This window comes from Hoplias malabaricus, chromosome 3 (assembly GCF_029633855.1).
Source record: "Hoplias malabaricus isolate fHopMal1 chromosome 3, fHopMal1.hap1, whole genome shotgun sequence".
Taxonomy (NCBI): domain Eukaryota; kingdom Metazoa; phylum Chordata; class Actinopteri; order Characiformes; family Erythrinidae; genus Hoplias; species Hoplias malabaricus.
Genome location: NC_089802.1, coordinates 8,983,217 through 9,003,311, shown reverse-complemented (window position 1 = coordinate 9,003,311; position 20,095 = coordinate 8,983,217). Strand labels below are relative to the sequence as shown.

Below are 20,095 nucleotides of genomic sequence, written 5' to 3'. Positions count from 1 at the left end.
AAAGTGGCCTTCAGCCAAGACATGCTCGCTTTCAAAGCCTGCGGTCTAGCCACCCTACCTGTTGGTGAAGGCCTTCCTGAATGAAACACTTGCAATGCAAGCTGAAAGCATGTTGAAGGCCAGAACATTGTGTTTGACCTGTTTTCTAATAGCATACATCCCTGCATCACCTTCATCTGCTGGAGAGAATTTCCAAGCTCATCTTGATGTGAGGCAGCCACGTTAAAGAAGAATCAGCTCAATGGGTTGCTTTTACTGGCTTTGAGAGGAAATGTACGCACATAATATGCATTCCCAAAGATTGCTGAAACACTGGATACAGTGGAAGAAGTAATCCAAAACTGAAATCCTCTGACGGGTTTTCCAGCAAGGTCATGGGTCTCTTCTGTGTTTACAGCAGAGCAATTGTGCTCTCTTAGTACTTTTCATAACATGACATCTGCCACTGCACCTAACTGGTATTAACCATAGGAGCATCATCAGCCTCCGTACTACTCACTACTCTGCTTATTTCAATATCTGACTATTTTCTCCTCTCGTTTTGGTCTTGGTCTTGTGTGTGCATATGTGTGTGTTTCCTCTTTTTTTCTTTCTTTTTTTGCAGTGCCCCTCGTTCAGGAAAAGCTGTTTTAATTTGTCACCTCGATCTCCTGCTCTGTGTTATAGGCCTATGGTCTGAGGGCATTCAAAACACTCAATTAGCCCCCGTGCTAGCATTCCACATGCGTAGCACAATTGTTCCATGGTTCTGTATTGAATGTCTCTGCCAATTCACTCGTCTCTCCGTTTCTTTCTGCGCCTGAGGCCAGTGTTTTTCTGTCTTTTCTCTTTCAGACACGCTTGGTCCCATCTGCATTATAAAAGGGGAGAAGGTTGACAATCACAGTTCATCACTCCCAGAAATCTGAGGAATGATGGACAATTTCAACAGCAAGGCAAATTACAATGGAGACTTGTGTTTAGAAACAGACCTTGGATATCGCTCCAGATGACCTTGAGGAAGCATGGCTAGGCTGGTTGAAAAGTGTTTGACTTTCTGCTCCTGTGGTAGGGTGAATTCCAAGGCAGCGTCAGAGACAAACAGTTCACAACATCATTCTCAGACAGGGAACTCCATCTGATCAGAAGTGAAAGTAGCTCAAAACATCTCTGTTTACTGTACACGAGGCACCACAATGGAACGCTACATGTGGCTGAAACACCTGAAAAGATGGACTCTAAGTCCTCATGTGTGTTTTGCTTTCACACTGGGCTCAGTACAGAGTGCAGACAAGAGTAGACGCTTAATGAAGGAAGAGCCCAGTGGAGATGTAAGAGAAAAATGATTAAACAAAATGAAAAGTACAAATTTCAGAGAACTGAAAGAGAGAATATGTCCGTGATAGAGACACCTGAAGCTACTGCACAAACCACAAGCACCTTCAGTCACATGGCCATTACCTTTATTAAATCAGACCTCCAGCTCACACACCTCCCTGATGAGCAGAGTGACTATACTATGCCGTTAAGCTGCTCGTCCCAATAACTATAATGCCGTACCGTGGTTTTAGAAGCACTGTTGTGGAAAATCTAACCTCAGAATGAGCTTTTATATTTCGAAGTGAGCAGGTCAACATTGTTTCTGCAGAAAAACAATCTGGTTGAACAGGTTTAGGATTAAAGCACAATGGTACCGTCATGGTCATTGTTTGTGAGCTTTAGATTAACAGAATGTTCCTGACAGAGGAAAAAGTTATTCAATGTCATATTCTTTTTAGATTTTACAGGGAGCCATTTCCTGAACCTGATTCCTAGGCTTTAGAGAACCGCACTAATGAATACGTTGGGATTTATTTCACTGAAATGATATTCTGTGACTTATTTATAGCAAGCAAACGTTATTCGTAATATGCAATATCAAAATCAGGAAAATGGGATTTGGTATCATGGGGATTAAACTGTTTTTAGGCTGAACCACTATTATCCGATTGAAACAAGAGCTCTTTTATTGTTTGAGTAACGTCAGCCTCTTTCAAATATACAGTACACAAAACAATGCAGTAAATAAGTATTTTTTTTTCCCATTTGACAATCATCTCTCTCTTTTTTCTGGATTGAAAACATTAAATAAAAATAACCACCAATACAATAAAATGGCTCCCACTGATGAGGGTCTCATAAAAATATGTGATGAATGTTTTAGTGCTGCACCCATGAGTGGGGGTTTGTGGCATTACACAGCTGTCACATATAAATCTTTAATACGGTGGCCAGGTAATGTCTGCAGAGCTCGCTTATTTCATACAGATATAATAATGATGATGAAATCGGTTATATCATATAAACATTAATAAGAAAAATAATATTAACTATATATATATATATGCAGGTATATTTGGTTATAATACAGAATTACATTTGTTTATATAATAGTGATTATCTATATTTTATATATTATATTTTATTTAGCAGGGATTTATGATCACATCCATTTTTAGCAGAAAATAATACCCTCTTTCTTCTTTCATTTTAGAATCTGTGGGGTGTGCACTGGAGGTGAGATGGTGTTATTTGTTGAGAGAGACCTGTTGAGAGTTGAGTTTCCCATAGTGTGTACTTTTTCTTTTTGTATCTCCAGCTTTTACTGATGTACATTACTCTCTGACCCAGTCCACAATCATTTTCTCTCTCTCTCTCTCTCTCTCTCTCTCTCTCTCTCTCTCTCTCTCTCTCTGTGTGAACAAGTGTGTGTGTGTGTCATGGACAGTGTGGAGAGCTGAAGTGTGGTGAGTTAACTCGCAGCTGAAGACCTGTTCTGCATGGTGTTGTGAGGTGGTGTGTTATTCCTCCAGACCTGCACCTCTTCTCTATTAGAGTCCGTCTGCTGTAGCTTTAATTCAGTGTGTGGTCATCTCCATGTCGATGTTAAAATGAATCTTTTAATAGGTAGCTCTGCTTTTTTAATAAAGCCCCTGTAAGCCTGCTAATCGCAGCTCACACACTCCTCAAAACCCCAGCACTAATTCAGACTCCAAATCTGGACTACTGCTCGCTCATGACTAATGTACTTTCTCTCTTTAAAAACATCTCTGTATCCCTCCACCACACTTAGTCCAGCTGCCTATTGTCTGAAGGGATGTTCCTCACATTTCAGTTTTCATGAGACGATATAAAGTGGTGTGAAAAACATGTCCTAAATCCTGTTACTATATTTCATTCTAGAAATAAGTTATAACTAGATCCCATCCAGACATTTTGTGTCATAATACCCCATGAATTATTAATAATGCCTATATCTTAAATATTAAATTGGGTTCATGTTCTGAGCAGAAATAACAATCAAATCCTGCAAGGGTTCTGTGTGAGTTACTTATAATATTAAAGTTTATTTACGTTTAATTATATGTCATTTTAATAAAACAACAGTAAATCTAAATCTAATTATGAATAAAAATCTAACAGTTTAGACAAAATAATAACAATATTAGATGTGATTTAATTTTACTATGTAATAATTGACTATAATTATTACGATTATTTTATTATTATTGTTATTAATATTATTATTATTATTGTTATTAATATTATTATTATTATTATACCCAGTAAACAAGGTAGGTCTAATAGTAGTCTGTCCGTCAAGGACATATTTTAAACGTCAATGGACCTCCAAATTCCATCTTAATAAGTTAGTTATCAAGTGGTGACCAATCGATAACGTCAGTGGACGTCCAAAACGCGTTTTATACAATTAATTTATTTCGGAACCAATTAATAACGTCAATGGACGTCCAAAATACGTCTGATAGTCGTCTTTTAAATGTCTGTGTTTGGACGTCTTTTCAACTTTCATTTTCAACCTTAAGAGAACGTTGATTAAACGTTATTAGTTAAAATTAGTTATTTCAACGTTGAATCAACGGCTAATTGTTTACTGGGTTATTATTATATCCGATATAATATTTTAAATTAAGATTCCATTTGCGCGTGCGTGGGTTAAAGAGTCAGAGGCAGGATAAAACGAAACTGGGCCTCGTTTCCTAAAGCCTCCGTAGTATTAAGATGGTCGTTTAATGGTGGAGCGAGCATTACATTAAACTCTCTCTCTCTCTCTCTCTCTCTGTCTCTCTCTCTCTCTCCCTCCCAGATGATCTTAATACCACGGAGCTTTCTTGGAAACTGGGGCCTGTTTGTTTAGAAAAGCCCTGAACGTTTCTGTCTTCCAGAAGCGATAGAGCAGAAGAGGAGTAGCAGGGAGGAAAGAGAGAGTGTCAGTCAGATCCCGGGGTGCGAGAAGGCGTTTTCCGCGTGTGAGACAGAGAGCAGGGAGTTAATCCCGCCGCTTCCCTGCAGGGCACAGATTAGAGCTTCAGTTTACAGCGATTAGCATCTCAACACCTGCACACGTTCACGACCCTCAGTCTCACGCCCCGACACACACTCACTCAGAACCGAGCTGTAACTTAGCTTCCTGTGTGAGGAAGTTGAAGATGAGGATGGAGGTGATGGAGACAGCTTCAGCGGTGCAGTGCTGAGAGAGAGAGAGAGAGAGAGAGAGAGAGACAGGATGAATGTTTAATGTGCAGTCAGATTCAGAGGAGGAGGCCATTAAAGCGCTAAGCCTCAGGATAAACACACCATTAGGCCCGAGTGAATTCACTTGTTTGTGGCATTAATTACACGCTTTGTGCAAACAAAGAGCCCGAGTGAAAGAATGCTAGGGGTCCGGGCGCTTGGCAAACTCAGCTCCACTCCCCCTTCCTTGTTTTTTACTGTATTGTTTGTTTGTTTGTTTGTTTGTTTGTTTACACTGGTTGCTAACAAAATTCAACAGAGGTATCTTCCTCCAGTTTTATTTTCATAACCTTTATATTGTGGTGGTACTTTAGTTTTGTTTTTAACATTTACATATTTAACAATTATATTAACACATAAAAAATAAAAATATAACAAATATATACAAATGAAAAATTATGAATTATAGCAATATAACAACTAAATATTAATAATAATAATAAATGTTCACATTCTAATAGTTTTATTACCTGAATTTGTATTAATAGTAGCAATATGAATCCTACATTTACCGCTTATAATAATAATAATAATAATAATAATAATAATAATAATAATAATAATACGGTCTGAAAATGCTGGAGGACTGTGTTCTCTTGGGCTGATTATCACTCCTCTGCTGCAGCTCCAGCTCTCTCTGTGTTTTCCAGTTAAACTTCCTCCTTAGACCTGCAGCTGTTGTGCGCGTGTGCTTGTGTTGCTGAAGTTGATTGGTGGAATCCGTGGGGAAGTGCACGCGCGCTCCAATCAGCGGTGGCTGCCCGCTCCCCCTCAGCGAGAGCTTCATGTTGAAGAGTAGTGGGCTGCTGTCCAGCGCGCTCTCACACTGACGGCGGTCAGGCCGAGACACAACCGAGAAACACACCGCACTCTTCATCCGCCGCGCCCGAGCTTCAGCGCGCGCATGGAGGCCGGAGCTCAGCAGCACAGCCACAGCTGCTGAGAGCCTTACTACTGCTTTACCCCCCACCTCTCTCTCTCTCTCTCTCTCTCTCTCTCTCTCCCTCTCTCTCTCCAGTAACTACCTAGGCTACTTTCCCTACTTTTCTTATCACTTATTCTATCTGTCTGTCTCCATCTCTCTCTCCATCCCTCCTTCTCTCTCAATGGTGTTCCGTTCTCCTCTGGAGCTCTACTCTTCTCCTCTACTGGTCCCGGGCTTCGCGGACGGCTCGGCGTTATTGGCGGCGGCCCGCGCGCGCTCTTCCCCGGCCGCGGTGCCTCCCCCTCCTCCTCCGCCGCCTCCGCCGCCCCCGCCGCTGCTGAGCTTCACGGCGGAGCAGGTGGCGGGCGTGTGCGAGACGCTGGAGGAGACGGGCGACGTGGAGCGCCTTGGCCGCTTCCTTTGGTCGCTGCCCGCGGCCGCGGCGCCGTGCGACGCGCTGGACAAGCACGAGGCCATCCAGCGTGCGCGCGCCGTCGTCGCCTACCACACGGGCAGCTTCCGCGAGCTCTACCGCATCCTGGAGAGCCACCGCTTCACCAAGGAATCGCACGGCAAGCTGCAGGCCATGTGGCTCGAGGCGCACTACCAGGAGGCCGAGAAGCTGCGCGGCAGGCCCCTGGGCCCCGTGGACAAGTACCGCGTGCGCAAAAAGTTCCCGCTGCCGCGCACAATCTGGGACGGCGAGCAGAAGACGCACTGCTTCAAGGAGCGCACGCGCGGCCTGCTGAGGGAGTGGTACCTGCAGGACCCTTACCCCAACCCCGGCAAGAAGCGGGAGCTCGCGCAGGCCACGGGACTCACGCCCACGCAGGTGGGGAACTGGTTCAAGAACCGGCGGCAGAGGGATCGCGCCGCCGCCGCCAAGAACAGGTCAGAGAGGTGTGGGGGGGTAAACATGGGGCTTTGGGGAATGTGGAGGGGGTAAACACTGACTACACTCCATTCAGAGGGGTTCTCTGGTTCCACGGGAACGAAATGGCCGTCGGTCACGTCACATACTTTTGCCAAGACTGTGAATATTTTAGATCTGTAAATCAGAAAAAAATGTAATTCTACTGGAGTCTGATAGGTAAAATATTTACGTATTATTATTATATTATTATTAGATTATTTTGTATTAAACAACAGCTTTTATAAATAGAAAAAAAAAAAAACAGGGAAATGGCAACCTGTCAATAACAGCGTGTTAATTATTTGTTTTTTTATTTTTAATTTATAATTAATTTAAGGATTAAAAATAAACAAAACCTTTTTATTGGTAAATCAACTTATGACTTGATAATAAAACAGAATATATAAATAAATAAAAATCGAGAAAATGAAGAAGAACAACGCAATTACACCATGATCATTATGTTATCAAATAATAATAGTAATAATAATAATAATAATAATAATAATAAAAACGCTTAACGGGCTCTACACCTATGACTAGAGGACACACACTGAGAAGGTTAGTTGAGTGTCATTTATTCTGTGTTCATTGGTTACACATTAATAATAAAATCAATCCCATCAACACAGCGACTAACTGACCTTCTTCGCTATAGAATTTCCGTCGATTACTGTTGGGGAATATTATCAAATATTATAAAACAGTCTAAACGGGGATAACGAGCAGCTGAACTCATCTGAACTCAGATTAATACCAAGCCCCAAATGAAACATTGCTTCATTCACATTTTTCCACCAGTTGCTCCTTCCACATGCGGTTATCTCTTTAGGCGCTGTGTTCTGCAGTGGGGCGGATTTCATTCATTTGAAACACAGGAACACTTCTGAATGGAGTAGATTCAGAGCAATACTTTTACAGTCCCAGGGGGAAAACAAGAGGCAGGGTTCATCATGGTTCAGCCAATCGGCTTTTAGAGAAATAAAAACAAATCCACGTTTGTTTAAAACACCATCACGGCGTTAAAATGCAGATGGTGGGTTCATGTGCAAAAGTTTGGAAATTCCTGCTCCAGTGACATTTGTTGATGTCCTGGTGATCACTCTGAATTCACACCCTCCGCAGAGACAGCGAAGTTAGCGTACATTCGTATTCTTCTCTTTATATCTTCAAATGCTTTTAATATTATGGGGAATGTTTGTTTTTTTTTACTTAAAATATCAACATAAGGTTTGCTTTGTCCAAACATTTGCACACTCCTGTTATTATTATTATTATTATTATTATTATTATTATACTGGGCGAAGGTATAAGGACAATTCCAGGGACGGATCTTTCCAAGGAACTCATTATTTTACAAAATTACCAAAAATATTTTGCCCCAATATTGTTACGTGTTTTGTTTTTTCCAGAATCAATGGCATCTGTGCGACGTCAGTAGCCTGACTTTTAAATGTTCACTACGTTCAGTTTTACAGGAAAAGTTATGCACGTTGTTTTTTAAAAAAATCAATATGTTGATATTTAAAAATGAAACTAACACTGAAGTCGTGCTCTGAATAATATATGTATCACAGGCTCTGGGTCAATTTTAAATAAATAATATTCTATTATTCAGCAAATAGATTCAAGACAAAATATCAAACACAAAACGACGCCTGGAATTAAGCCAAGGCGTGTAATACACACACACACACACACGTGTATATATATGTAATCACAATAAAATATGGTCCCGTGAAGACCCCTGAGAGTGCCACACATTTCAGTAGCGACACTAATTCGTAGTTTAACACAAATGAAATAAGCCACATTCACACAGTGACGGATGTGATGTAACCTTATGTGGAAGCAGTGTTCATATCTGAACGATACTTTATTTAAAGCTACGTTCTTTTCACGACAAAACGGACTAAACTGATCAGCGGTTATTATTTATTTCAGTCACCGTATTGGAACAGTTGTGAGGTCAGCTGATCAAAAAACCTCACCGTTCAAATCCACCAACAACAAACAAACAAACAAACGATACAAACCCACAGCGATTATTTTAAACCTTTCTTCAAAACATGTCCACATCGCTGGCCTCTGCTTGGCTGCTCTACTCCAGGCCACGCTGCTGTTTGAGCTCCATAAATCAACAGCCTTGAAAATCCAGAGCCTCTAGCCCACATTTTTACTCTCTCTCTTCCGGTAAATAAGCTATTAGACTGTATGTTACTTATATTAATAAAAGATATAAACACAGAAGAATACATTTACAAATACACGCAGCCTGATGAAAAAACAAAAACAAACAAACCAAAAAGTATAATAATCTGGTTAAGTTGGTTTAGTTGTTATAATCAGCCTTACGCTTATTAAAACCTCTCAGGACATCTGAGCGAAATTAGATTAGCACCGTGTTTACAGTGATGGAGTGATTAAACTACGTAGATCAGATTTAAAAACCAAATGGAAAAAAGAAATAGCAAATACAAAATGGCTGATGACGTAGTCCACTGTTTTACACGCCCTACCGGGTGTTAATCAATAGTTTTACAATATTCAACAATTACGTTCCAAATAAGTTTTATAAGCACTTTTCGTAGTTTTTTTTAAAACATCAGCTTCACTGACGGTTCACTTCATAATGAGATCAGAAGGAAAATAACGGTAGAGGGCTTTGTGACGTATGTATATCATTACCCTCAGCTTCGACAACAGTCAAAAAAGACATTGATGGTTATTTTACGACATAGGTCTGTGTTTTAAAAGAGATATTTTAGGTCATTTCTCAGAGCTGATTTGTACAGTACTGATGCTGTAAATGGGAAGTGGTTCGTTGTGCTACAGTGTAGTTTAATGTTGTGTAGTTTAGTTTTGTGTAATAAAGCGCATCACAGTGTTGCGGTGTTTAGTTTAGTGTTGTGAAGTGTGGTGTGGTGTCGTAAAGTTTTGTGAAATGTAACGTACTGTAATATAGAGTAGTGTGGTGTGGTGTGGTGTAATATAGTGCAGTGTTGTGAAATGAAGTGTGGTGGAGTGTAATGACGTGTGTTGTAATATAGTGTAGTAAAGTTGTGTGAAATGTAATACAGAGTAGTGTGGTGTGGTGTAGTGTGGTGTATAGTATAGTGTGTCGGTAATGTCTGATGTTGTGGACCTGTTCACTCCTCACTTTACTGTAAAACAACGCTGAAAGCAAAGTGGCGCGTTGCTTTCACCTGAATGAATTGTCACGTCAGAACAAGGGCTAGTTCACCCACTTTCGCAAGACTCGTGTGTGATGTGATACCTTTTATTCACCCGGAGCTGGCGAACACCTTTAAACCGAGTAGATTCAAAGCAGTGAGTGTCGTGTTCAGGGTTTTAAAAAGCATGCTCTATATACTGCATTTGTAATTGCACAGATGGATAAATGTAACATTTAAATATCATTTATTTTTTTTAAATGAATGATTAGTAATTTTGCAGTTATTTCCCTGTAGATATTGCGCTGATTTATTTCCAATAAACAAGTAAAAAGAACATGTGGTTAGACTCTGGTGACTAAACTTTTGCACACTAACACGTGACATCAGCACAATGTCCTTCATTCGCTCGGCGAGAACTGTGTTGACGTATGGCTTTTATTGCCCTGCACCTGAACCTAATGAGTTGAAAGCAGTTGTTTAATGTTCAGCGTTTCTGATCTCTCTCTCTCTCTCTCTCTCTCTCTCGTGTGTAGGCTGCAGCAGCACGCGCTGGTGTCTCAGGCGGGTCTGCGCGCGCTCTCGGAGCCCCGCTGCAGTGCTGCTGGTGCGACGGAAACGGAGGCGGCGAGCCCCAGCGCGAGCGTTAGCAGCAGCAGCGCGGAGCGGCTAGAGCGCCGCGCGCCCAGCGTCCTCTCCGCCTCCGACAGCGACTCCAGCGACTTCGACGTATGATACTGGACCTGCAAACAAACAAACTGACGGACAAACAACAAAAAAAAACAAAAAACAAAAAGGGCCACGTGCGGCGGGAGCTCGCGCGCTCACTGCTGTCACTCAGAGGGAAAACGCGCGCTGGCTTTTCCAGGGACTCTGCGCTCTCGCTCTGTTTCTCTCTCTCTCTTCTCTCTCTCTCTCTCTCTCTCTCTCTCTCTCTCTCTCTCTCTCTCTCTCTCTCTCTTTATTTTTACTGCATGTTCGTTTGTGAATCATTTTGGGACGTTATTTTCTTTGAAGAGGCACTACATGAGGAACGAGTGAGAGAGTCTTGGGCTCTCCTCAGCTTCCTCCATTCCCCGCTCTAAAGCCGCAAAGCGGACATTTCTCTCTCTCTCTCTCTCTCTCTCTCTCTCTGTCCAGCAGACAATCGTGGAAGTCAAAAAGCACCTTTTCTTCTCTCCTTTGACTCGACGGCAGATGCTCAAAGTTGGACTTTTATCTCCAGATTTTCTATTGAATGCTCAGTGTCTGATGCGTTATATTCTTCAGCCCCCCCCTCCCTTCCTCCCTCTCTCTCTCTCTCTCTCTCTCTCTCTCTCTCTCTGTGCTCGTGCTCCCTTACTTTGTGTCCATAAGCTGTCTAAGTGTGTGTAAAGTGCTTTGAGATTTTTAATGTCTGTTCATTGGTTGATTTTATACTGTAAATGACGCTGAAAACGCGGTGTGATGGGTCACTTTTATGCAAATAAATATAATTTAATATGATAACTCTAATAATACCTTGCCTCATGGTATTGGCTGCTCAGGGTGTCTGGCTGTAACACAGATTCATATTTTACTCTCAGTTGTGTTAAAATGAAGTCTGTCTTTCAGTGTTTTTAAATCAAGCAATAATGCTTATGTTTTAATGCAGTTATATCGTTTTATTCACATTGAAGGCGGCCAGGATCTTAACAGCAGTGGGTTTATTTTTCTGACGCGCATTAATGCTTTCACAGTTGTGTATAACTTTTTTACTGAACTGTTTACAGATTTTAAGCCTAATTCACTTTTGCCTGCTTTGTTGTCTCTAAATAATAATCGGGGGTATTATTATTACTGGGACGTATTATTATTATTATTATTATTATCATCATCATAATCTCTGTTGTTGTTGTTTGTTTCGTTATTTCCATTGTGACGTAATCCACAATATTTCCACTTAGTTTGAAGTGGACCCCATTTGTGAATCACGAAAATATTCGCTGAAAATTATTTTCTCTAAATATATTTTAATGTATTAGTAGATATACGTCATATTGATGTATAATGTTTTTGTGTTTTGGTCATTTTTTTCGTCGCGAGACTGCTAAAATATTCCGTTAGTTGCCCCGGTGTTTAGCGCGTTACTGACGTCATCGTGTGAAATCAGATCATTTCCCGGTGTTATTGTGTGATATCTGTGGCGCAGTGAGAGGTTATATTCGGGTGACCCCCTTTGCCCCGCTGAATGGTTTGAATTTTCAGGTGAGCTCGTTAACCATGGCGTTAAATAGCGCCGAGCTTGGAATCTGTTTAACCGTTGTGCTCGTTCTTTCAGCTGTGATAGTCGAAAACACTATGGAGGGTTAACAATGTGTTTTAAGTTCAACCGCTACCCTCCTGAATAAGCGTGTACAGAAAATAAACGAATGAATTTCTAAGCTCTAACACTTTAGCTTATTATTTCACTATCACTGTGGTGAAAAACCGTGTAAGGGCTGATTGTGCAGCAGATCTGTGGAGTCCCTCTCCTCTGTACAGACACTCATTTTACTGGCAGGGCTGTATCAGCAGCTTTTATACCAGTGTGTTCTTCTGGACAATGACATCATATTCAGTCAGCTGTACAATGTGAGTGAAAAGAATACTCAAGATTAAAAAAAAAACAGTGTGGATGTACTCCAAAGCTATGAGAGTTTAGTCAGAATGTGTGTTTAAAGTTAACACTACATTCACACTTCAAGGGTAACATGCATAATTCAGTTTTATGTATTTGTGTACATTTTTAAAAAACAATATAAAAGTCTAAAATCAGTAACATAATATACCATGTATGTTATGATACAATACGGTGTATGTGAGAGTTCAGTGTAGAAAAAAATACACCCTTATGCTCCAGAGCTATGCTCCTTTGTCAAAGGCACTACATTCTTACTTTTGAAGGTGCACTCTTAAGAATTACACTCATTTGTAACTGGGGTAAGGTAAGTGTTCATTACTTTACTTAAGGAATGTATTAGTAATATTCAATTACAGTAATAACTGTAAATTTAGCGGACAACACTCCATCAGTAGATTTTTACATCTCTATTTCCTAACATTGCATTAGGGAAAGGTGAATACATTGCACTGTATCATTTTCATTTACATAGTTTGAGCTCTGATAAATAAATACCTGGTAAAACTCCTTTCTGAAACAGTGGCAGTTCTGAGTGATTTTCTCTGGGGTCTATAAATCTGTGGCACCCTGTTATCAAGCCCCAGTCAGGTTTAGTGACCACAGGTTCCTGTGTGTGTTTATGTGTCTTCCTCAATTTCCATATCTTTCTGTGTTCATCCAGGCGTAGCTCCTTCTGACCTGGAAACACCACATTTACACCACCTTTCAAATACTTGCAAATGCTCACACACACACACAGCTCTCACTTGGCTCACACACCTACAAACACACACTAAAAATTCACATACACTCTGAGCTTTCTAGTCTCACCTGGTTCAGTTGCACTCAGCTCACACAAACTCAACTGACACACACACACACTCAGCTCCCACATACCGTGCTCTTTCTTTCACACAGTTGCCCCCCCCCCCCCCCCCCCACACACACACACACTGAGCTCAGACTGCTGCTGTTGCCCATTAGAATGAAATAAATGTTCACCAACTGGACTCATTTTAATCGTTTAATATATTTTTCACAGCCGGTCCGCTGTCTAACACCTAGTAGGTTTGGTGTAATTCTATTAAAAGAGCAGCAGCAGGGTCAGGACCAGGGCTTACAGGATGAGCAGCTGTGGAAAGCCGGACTTCTGGACTTTAATTTGTGTCCGTTGGCAGATGGAGCCCTGTCCAGCTGTCCACTCTCAGCTGCACAGGAAAACACACTTCCACTGAGTACTACTGACTGCAGCACTGCTCACCTTGCCTTATTAATAAAACATGCATTTGTCAACTGATCAGTCATTATTACACACTCTCACTCACTCACACACACACACACACGTGGAGAGACTATATGTTGTACTGGGGCACACACAGAGTTCTGCTGGCCAGTCATTTTTTATTAAAAAGCTGTTTTAAAACTAATATTTTATGTGATTTATGGAAGAAATTTTATATACATGCATTCCTATTGTTCACATGCACTTTTTGAACAAATAAAAACACATTCCTCTGACATATGTGGAGTACACTGAAATGAGGGAATATTGTGTAAATAGATGCCTTCTGCAGTTCCTGATTTAATTTGGCATTATTTGGAACTGAATAATTCATAAACAACAGTTTTTAAAATGATCATGAGTTCTGATTAATGGTGTTGCATGCTCCTACTATCATGCTCTGTGAGGAGATTGTTTGATGTAGTGGTTTATTACGTATATCTGGTTATAATGTTATATTGGTTATATTGATTATAGCCCAAATGCATTACAATGAGCTATCATTTCCTTATCCGCTGCATGGCAGACTTACTTTAAATATTTACCTTTTTCCCCACTGTGATTTTAGTGGGGCACGGCAACATTTTACTGGGGCATGTGCTACAGTAAATTGGGTCTAATGATGCCCCTGAAGGACATTAGGTAGACTTCCATTCATTTTGTAGAGACTTACCTTAATCTCGGCCATACCTAGTACTTGCTTAAGCTTAACTCTTGCAGTAAGCAAGACTCAAAAGAGTTACATAATGGGTCACCATAACAGAAACAAGTGTGTAAACAGATCTTAGTCTGTGATAAATATCTGGACCACACACAAATACACACACTCACACCATATCATTGTTCTTCTGCTCAGGACTTTATTTTGACCCTGTGGTCACCAGCCTCATCCTTCTGCTTGAGTATTTAACTTCCATTAACACAATCCAGACGAACCTAATTCACATTATATTACAGTCTTAAAATATGAATTTTATCCCCTTCAGTTTAGTAATAATCTAAATGTTCTAATTCTAAACAACAGTGATTCTCATGCTTTCTAATTTCCACTTAAGTGAATATTTCTTTTTTTCAGTATGATTCATTCTTATGAGACGACTTGAAGGCTACAGAGTAAAAGAAAAAATAGGAAGAAAGAAGATTGACAACGGACTGCCATTGCTCTCAATCACGTGCTTTTGGCGCCACCTTGTGGTTCTCTTTAGAACTTTCAGAACTGTAAGGATATATAACTTGTGCTCGTGACACAGAGGCCCTGCAGTTACAGATCACCACATCAGACGAGGAGGACTATATTCATGCATGCTGATTTTAAATTAAACACTCTCATAAGACACATAAACATAATTGTTAAAGATAGATAAAAAAGTGCAATATATGATTAAGATATGTTTGTGCCTAGGAATACCTGTCCGGAAAACTTTTACCTGGAAGGACAGTATTTGTTGTTGTGGTTGTTTTTGCCTGCTGCAGGTCACATCTAATGCACAAGTGCATTGGTCAGGATTTGTGATGCGTGACTTCCAGTGACTGGGAAGGTGAACTGCAAAATCACAGACAGCCAACACGAGTAGTGCACAGAGACAAAAATGTAAGGGAGACTTTAAGAATAACAGTGCTTGGCCAGAAAAACTGTTCAGGAACACAGCTACTCCAAACCATATATGCTCTATATTATAAACACACACAAATTTAAACTATTCGTCAGTGTTCATGGTTTCGGTAAGCAAGAAAAACCTAAAATAAAAGCTAGTCTTATAAACCAGAGAGTTTAATTAGTGTGGACTTGTAGCCTCTAAAGTGTCCAGTCAAATTGGAATGGAATTAAAACCTGAAATCCCAGACAAATTTGTCAGATCTTATCCAGAGTGATGTACATTTCTAATCAAGTTACAGACGTAGGTAATTGTCTGTAATAGTTGTCTGTGATAATAGGAGTCTTACCTAAGCACTTTTATTAGTGTAGCTGGTAAATCAAAAGCTTTTCTGAAGTTAGCGGTGACTATTCTTTTTCTACGTGAAGTTGCTGTGATCTATTAGTGTTTCTTGATCACTCACTCATTTACTGATACAGGCATTGAGTACAGTGCCACCATCTGTTTCTTCGGAGAACTACTTGTTTGAGGTGCGCTGATAAATTGCGTCCCTACAGACAGAGCCGGACCGCTCTTTACGCTCACTACGCAACCTGCGTAGGGCGCAGCAAATTAACGAAGGCCCCCCTCGTGTCATGTTAGGGAAAGTTAATGTATCGCCAGAAAATGAAGCGAAATTATCCTTCAGGATATGAACAGTAGAAAAAAAGACTGAGCTGCGGGAACAGCAGTGAGGTAAACCTGTGATTGTTCTTCTTCTTCCTTCTTGGATTGTTCATAAATAATAGTCTACAAACTTAGCAGTGGGAATACAATTAAAGGTGGCGTGCACTGCGCTGCTGCTCTCTACGACCTTAAACGCCTCGCAGCGCCACAGCATCATGGACCAAACTTTGAAGCAGAAAAGTGAGGAGTGGACATACTGATGTTTTTATACTGTCTAGTACTTGTTTAAACTTCCCTGAAACACTAGGGTGATGAGGTCACGCCCCTCGCTGCCGTTGTATGCTTAGCTGAACCCATCTGTGCTTTTGGGTCCTTTACACCTTTATTTGCTACACAACACATGGGAATTTCTTTTTTAATTCATCCGAGAACTTACATTTACGTTTCGGCATAGCTGCGAGATGAGGGTAGGTACATGAGCTTTGCCTGACGTAAACAAGGACTACTGACGTACAGACTGACCAATTAAATGTTTACAGAGAAGGTTATCGACCAATAACGGTAGCTCTACAGTCAGACCGGGACTAGTTTCTATGTATTCCATGTAAGCTCTAGAAAAACAAAATCCCGGACGTTTCTGAAATTTCTGAATTCCGCCCGTACATTTTTTTAAGTCTAAAAAAGAGGACATGTCCGGGTAAAAGAGGACGTCTGGTCACCCTACGAAACACACCAGTACACTTTAAAACAGGGGTGGGCAATTTTATCCGCAAAGGGCCTGTGTGGCTGCTGGGAGGTGACGGCACGGTGGCGCAGCAGGTCCAGGGGCCTGGAGGTTGTGGGTTCGATTCCCGCTCCGGGTGACTGTCTGTGATGAGTTGTGGAGAAGGTGTGTTCTCTCCGTGTCTGCGTGGGTTTCCTCTGGGTGCTCCAGTTTCCTCCCACAGTCCAGAAACACACGTTGGTAGGTGAATTGGTGACTTAAAAGTGTGTGTGTTTGTGTGCACCCAATGATTCCAGGTAGGCTCTGGACCCACCATGACCCTGAACTGGATCAGCGCTTACAGATAATGAATGAATGAACCAGGAGGTCACATGATCAATTGTTTTACTGAGACCAACTTATTAAAGGAGTGAAATCAGGTGTGCTCTGGCCTGAATGGACTCAAATCCAACAGCCCTTTGCTGATAGACTTGCCCACCCCTGCTCTAAAAGTTCCGTACTATCCTTAAATATTAAAAATGACATAGTTACTTCCAAGTGCTGAGTTCTTTGAAGTCACACAATCACTAACACCGGGATATTTGACGTTTTCGTTACACCTTAAACAGTGAAGTGTTTACAGGCGCCTGGACAAACTGCTGCATCATTTAAGGTGACGCAAATTTGCAAGCTGGAGAATAAACAGATGCGTTTGTTTTTTTTTTTCTTCTGTTCCACATTAGGTGCTGCATCTGTTTATTTATGTATTGTTTTTTGAATGTGTTGTTTTTATACACCTAATTTTTTTCTGTATGTGGCTGTTTATTCTTAAGCCAATAAAGGAGGGAGAGTACTAGTGAAAAGTCAGGTGTCAGAAAATGTTCACATTTTGGCTCACAGTGTTCAGTTTGGAGGCCCCTTATTAAAATTTTGCTTAGGGCCCCAGGAAAGTCTGGCCAAGCTCTGCCTAAAGAAATGGTTCCGTGAAAAAAAAAATTGCGGCAAAATGGTGGTGATGGGGGGCCTGGGGGTGATGATTAATTTATGGTGGCCTTGGCCACCCACTGGCTGCGCCCCTGAGTGGTGTTACCCTCTGTGCTAGACCAAGCACATTCCCCCCATAAAGCTTACTTTATCCAGCGTTATGTTCCATTTTTAAATATTTGTATATAATTTTATATAGTTGCTACATGCAGATTCCAGTTAGAATGGGTGGGATTGATCTTATAAAGGCAGAAAAGACGGATGTATGCAAATACATTTAAATAGATGTAAATTATTAATTTAAAATGGGTTCAGAATTGTAAGGACTGGCAGGGTAAACAAAGTTTAAAAGCTTCACTAATGCAGACATTATATTAAATCATTAAAAAATATGAAAATTATTTATTGGGCCTTTTAATAAATCAGTAAACAATAACCCGGTTAAGGATAAAAAAAGACTAATATTGATTGATAAATTAGTACATAGAAACCCACCAATAATCATTAAAAAACAAAAAGCAGAGAAGGGTCTGTAACTTTACAATGGTTACCAGTGTTCTACGGCCTTGACTGTGTGAATGTCCTGATCTAGTGCCTCACTGAGGGCTTATACTGACACAGTTTTAACACTGGGTGGCAGTGTAATCACAACTCGATTTTTTTTTGCTGTGACCGAAATTTATTGTGACTTTGTGAAGCTCTGGAATGGTTGTGTCTTCTTCTCACGGAAAATTAAATTATGTGTAGTATTAATACTGCATTTCTTGCGTGAGTCACATGACCGGAACTATATCCGTCGGGTTCACCTCAGAAACAGGAGGCCTACGCTGAAACACTCCAAAACAAAATAAACTATAATAATAACCTTATAACACAGCCTCCAGTACCATATTTTGTAAATATCAACTATAAACTGTCTATTATTGACAAAACCATATACTGTAGCATTATTATTGTGCTCAAAGTAGATGTTAACTCTTCCAGTCGTGGCCTTTGTCGCCGCCTAATGCCTCACATTTCACTAACGATTAATGTTCTCGTTTTGCTTTTTAAAATTCATAACGGCAGTGTATCCAAAAAATGTAACAATTTTAATAAATACAACAAATTTACTCAAATATACTTATGAAGATATAATTTTTATTCTTATTATGAGATGAATCCTTGTGAGATGTTATTAAGGAAACATTATGAGTTAATACAAATTCATTATTATTATTATTATAAATAATAAAGATGATAGATTAAATCATTATTATTGGATAGTAATTGTAAATATTTTTTTAAGTATTAACGATAAATCATCATTATGGCAGAGATATGAGATACTAACATTATACTGAGAGTTCTTTTTCAATTTGCAGAAATGAGCTCTAAAGTATACAGATTTTCGAAGAGTAAAATGTGTGTACCCAGCTTGTTAAAATTAGTTAATGTCACTAATAGGAATATGATTAGAGGTGCAAGCACATTTTGTTTTATACTACACCCATAATGCTCTTGATTAATTGTGTCAGGGGTCTTTTACATTAGAAAACATATCCCAGTTTGAGAAAAATAGGTCAAATTAAATATTCATCCCTTAGTTACATACATTTTGTCACCTGGAAAGTGTTGATATTGATTGTGTTCTTAGGTTCTTAGTTAACTGTTAACTAGAGCTAGGAATTTATAGATAGTTTACTGTTTGATTCAGTTACAGTTCATGATGCAGTATATAAATATATTAATCTTTAATTTAATTTTCCTGAGATTCACTAGTTGCATTCATGGCGAACTTCAGCTTGAAAAACATACTCCTACTTTTTTTCAAGCCTTGTGCACTTACTCTGTTAGACAGAGCCATGTTTCTAGTTTTAGTTTGATATATCTTAATGTCCTTTACTTTTTAAACATGAAATCTGTGATCAATATGTGATTGTAAACATGCATATATTAATGAGATTCTGTGTTTTTCCCTTCATTTTCATGCTGGGGTTTAAAATCTCTGGGTAAGTGTCTTTTATTATCAAAAGCCTGTGATCATTATGGATTTTTTAAAATAGATTCAGAATCCATTAACAGGCAATAATGACATGTGTAAGAACCATTTCCCCACCTCAACTATAACCATTAATGACTGTTTATGACAAGCAGAAAACACAGTATTGGTCAATGAACAACAGTCATCTATAAACAGGAGGATTAAACAGAGAGGCAGTTATTTTTTAATTTTATAGAACAATTGGTGCTCATGTTTTTCATGTTCTCATGACTTTAGTTAGCTTTGTTTTATATGCACTTTTAAAACACAACTTATAAATCTACAAAAAGACAACTCTGGTCAGAATTGTTTTTATTCAATATATATTTTATTAGTTTATATATAGCAAGATATATCAAAAACTATCAGCTGACTTCGACTGATTCGTCACATGGAAAGGGTCTATATATTTTTTCCTTTCATTTCTGAGTACAGTGCATAAGACTGTTGCCTTCTAGTCTTTGGTCTTTGTGTTTTTTAAGTTGCTTATCGGTTTTAAAGACTACAAGCTGTCCAGTTGGATACATTTCGTTGAAGCTTGTCCTGTGACAAATGGTAGGCAATGTGATGATGAGTGGGAAGTGGATAGGTGAGTTTCTACATCATCTTTGGTTTCTAGAATAAGGCGTTCTGTTAACATGGCTGCACGTTCAGTGT

General features: G+C 39.8%; 1 protein-coding gene across 1 annotated transcript; it reads left to right on the top strand.

The window, feature by feature from the left end:
* Window positions 1–5,388: 5,388 nt before the first annotated feature.
* six3b (SIX homeobox 3b) lies at window positions 5,389–10,520 on the top strand. Its single transcript, XM_066665487.1, has 2 exons — window positions 5,389–6,370; window positions 10,102–10,520. The coding sequence occupies exons 1-2, from the start codon at window positions 5,661–5,663 to the stop codon at window positions 10,298–10,300; spliced, it is 909 nt and encodes a 302-aa protein (XP_066521584.1). The 5' UTR covers window positions 5,389–5,660; the 3' UTR covers window positions 10,301–10,520.
* Window positions 10,521–20,095: the final 9,575 nt, after the last annotated feature.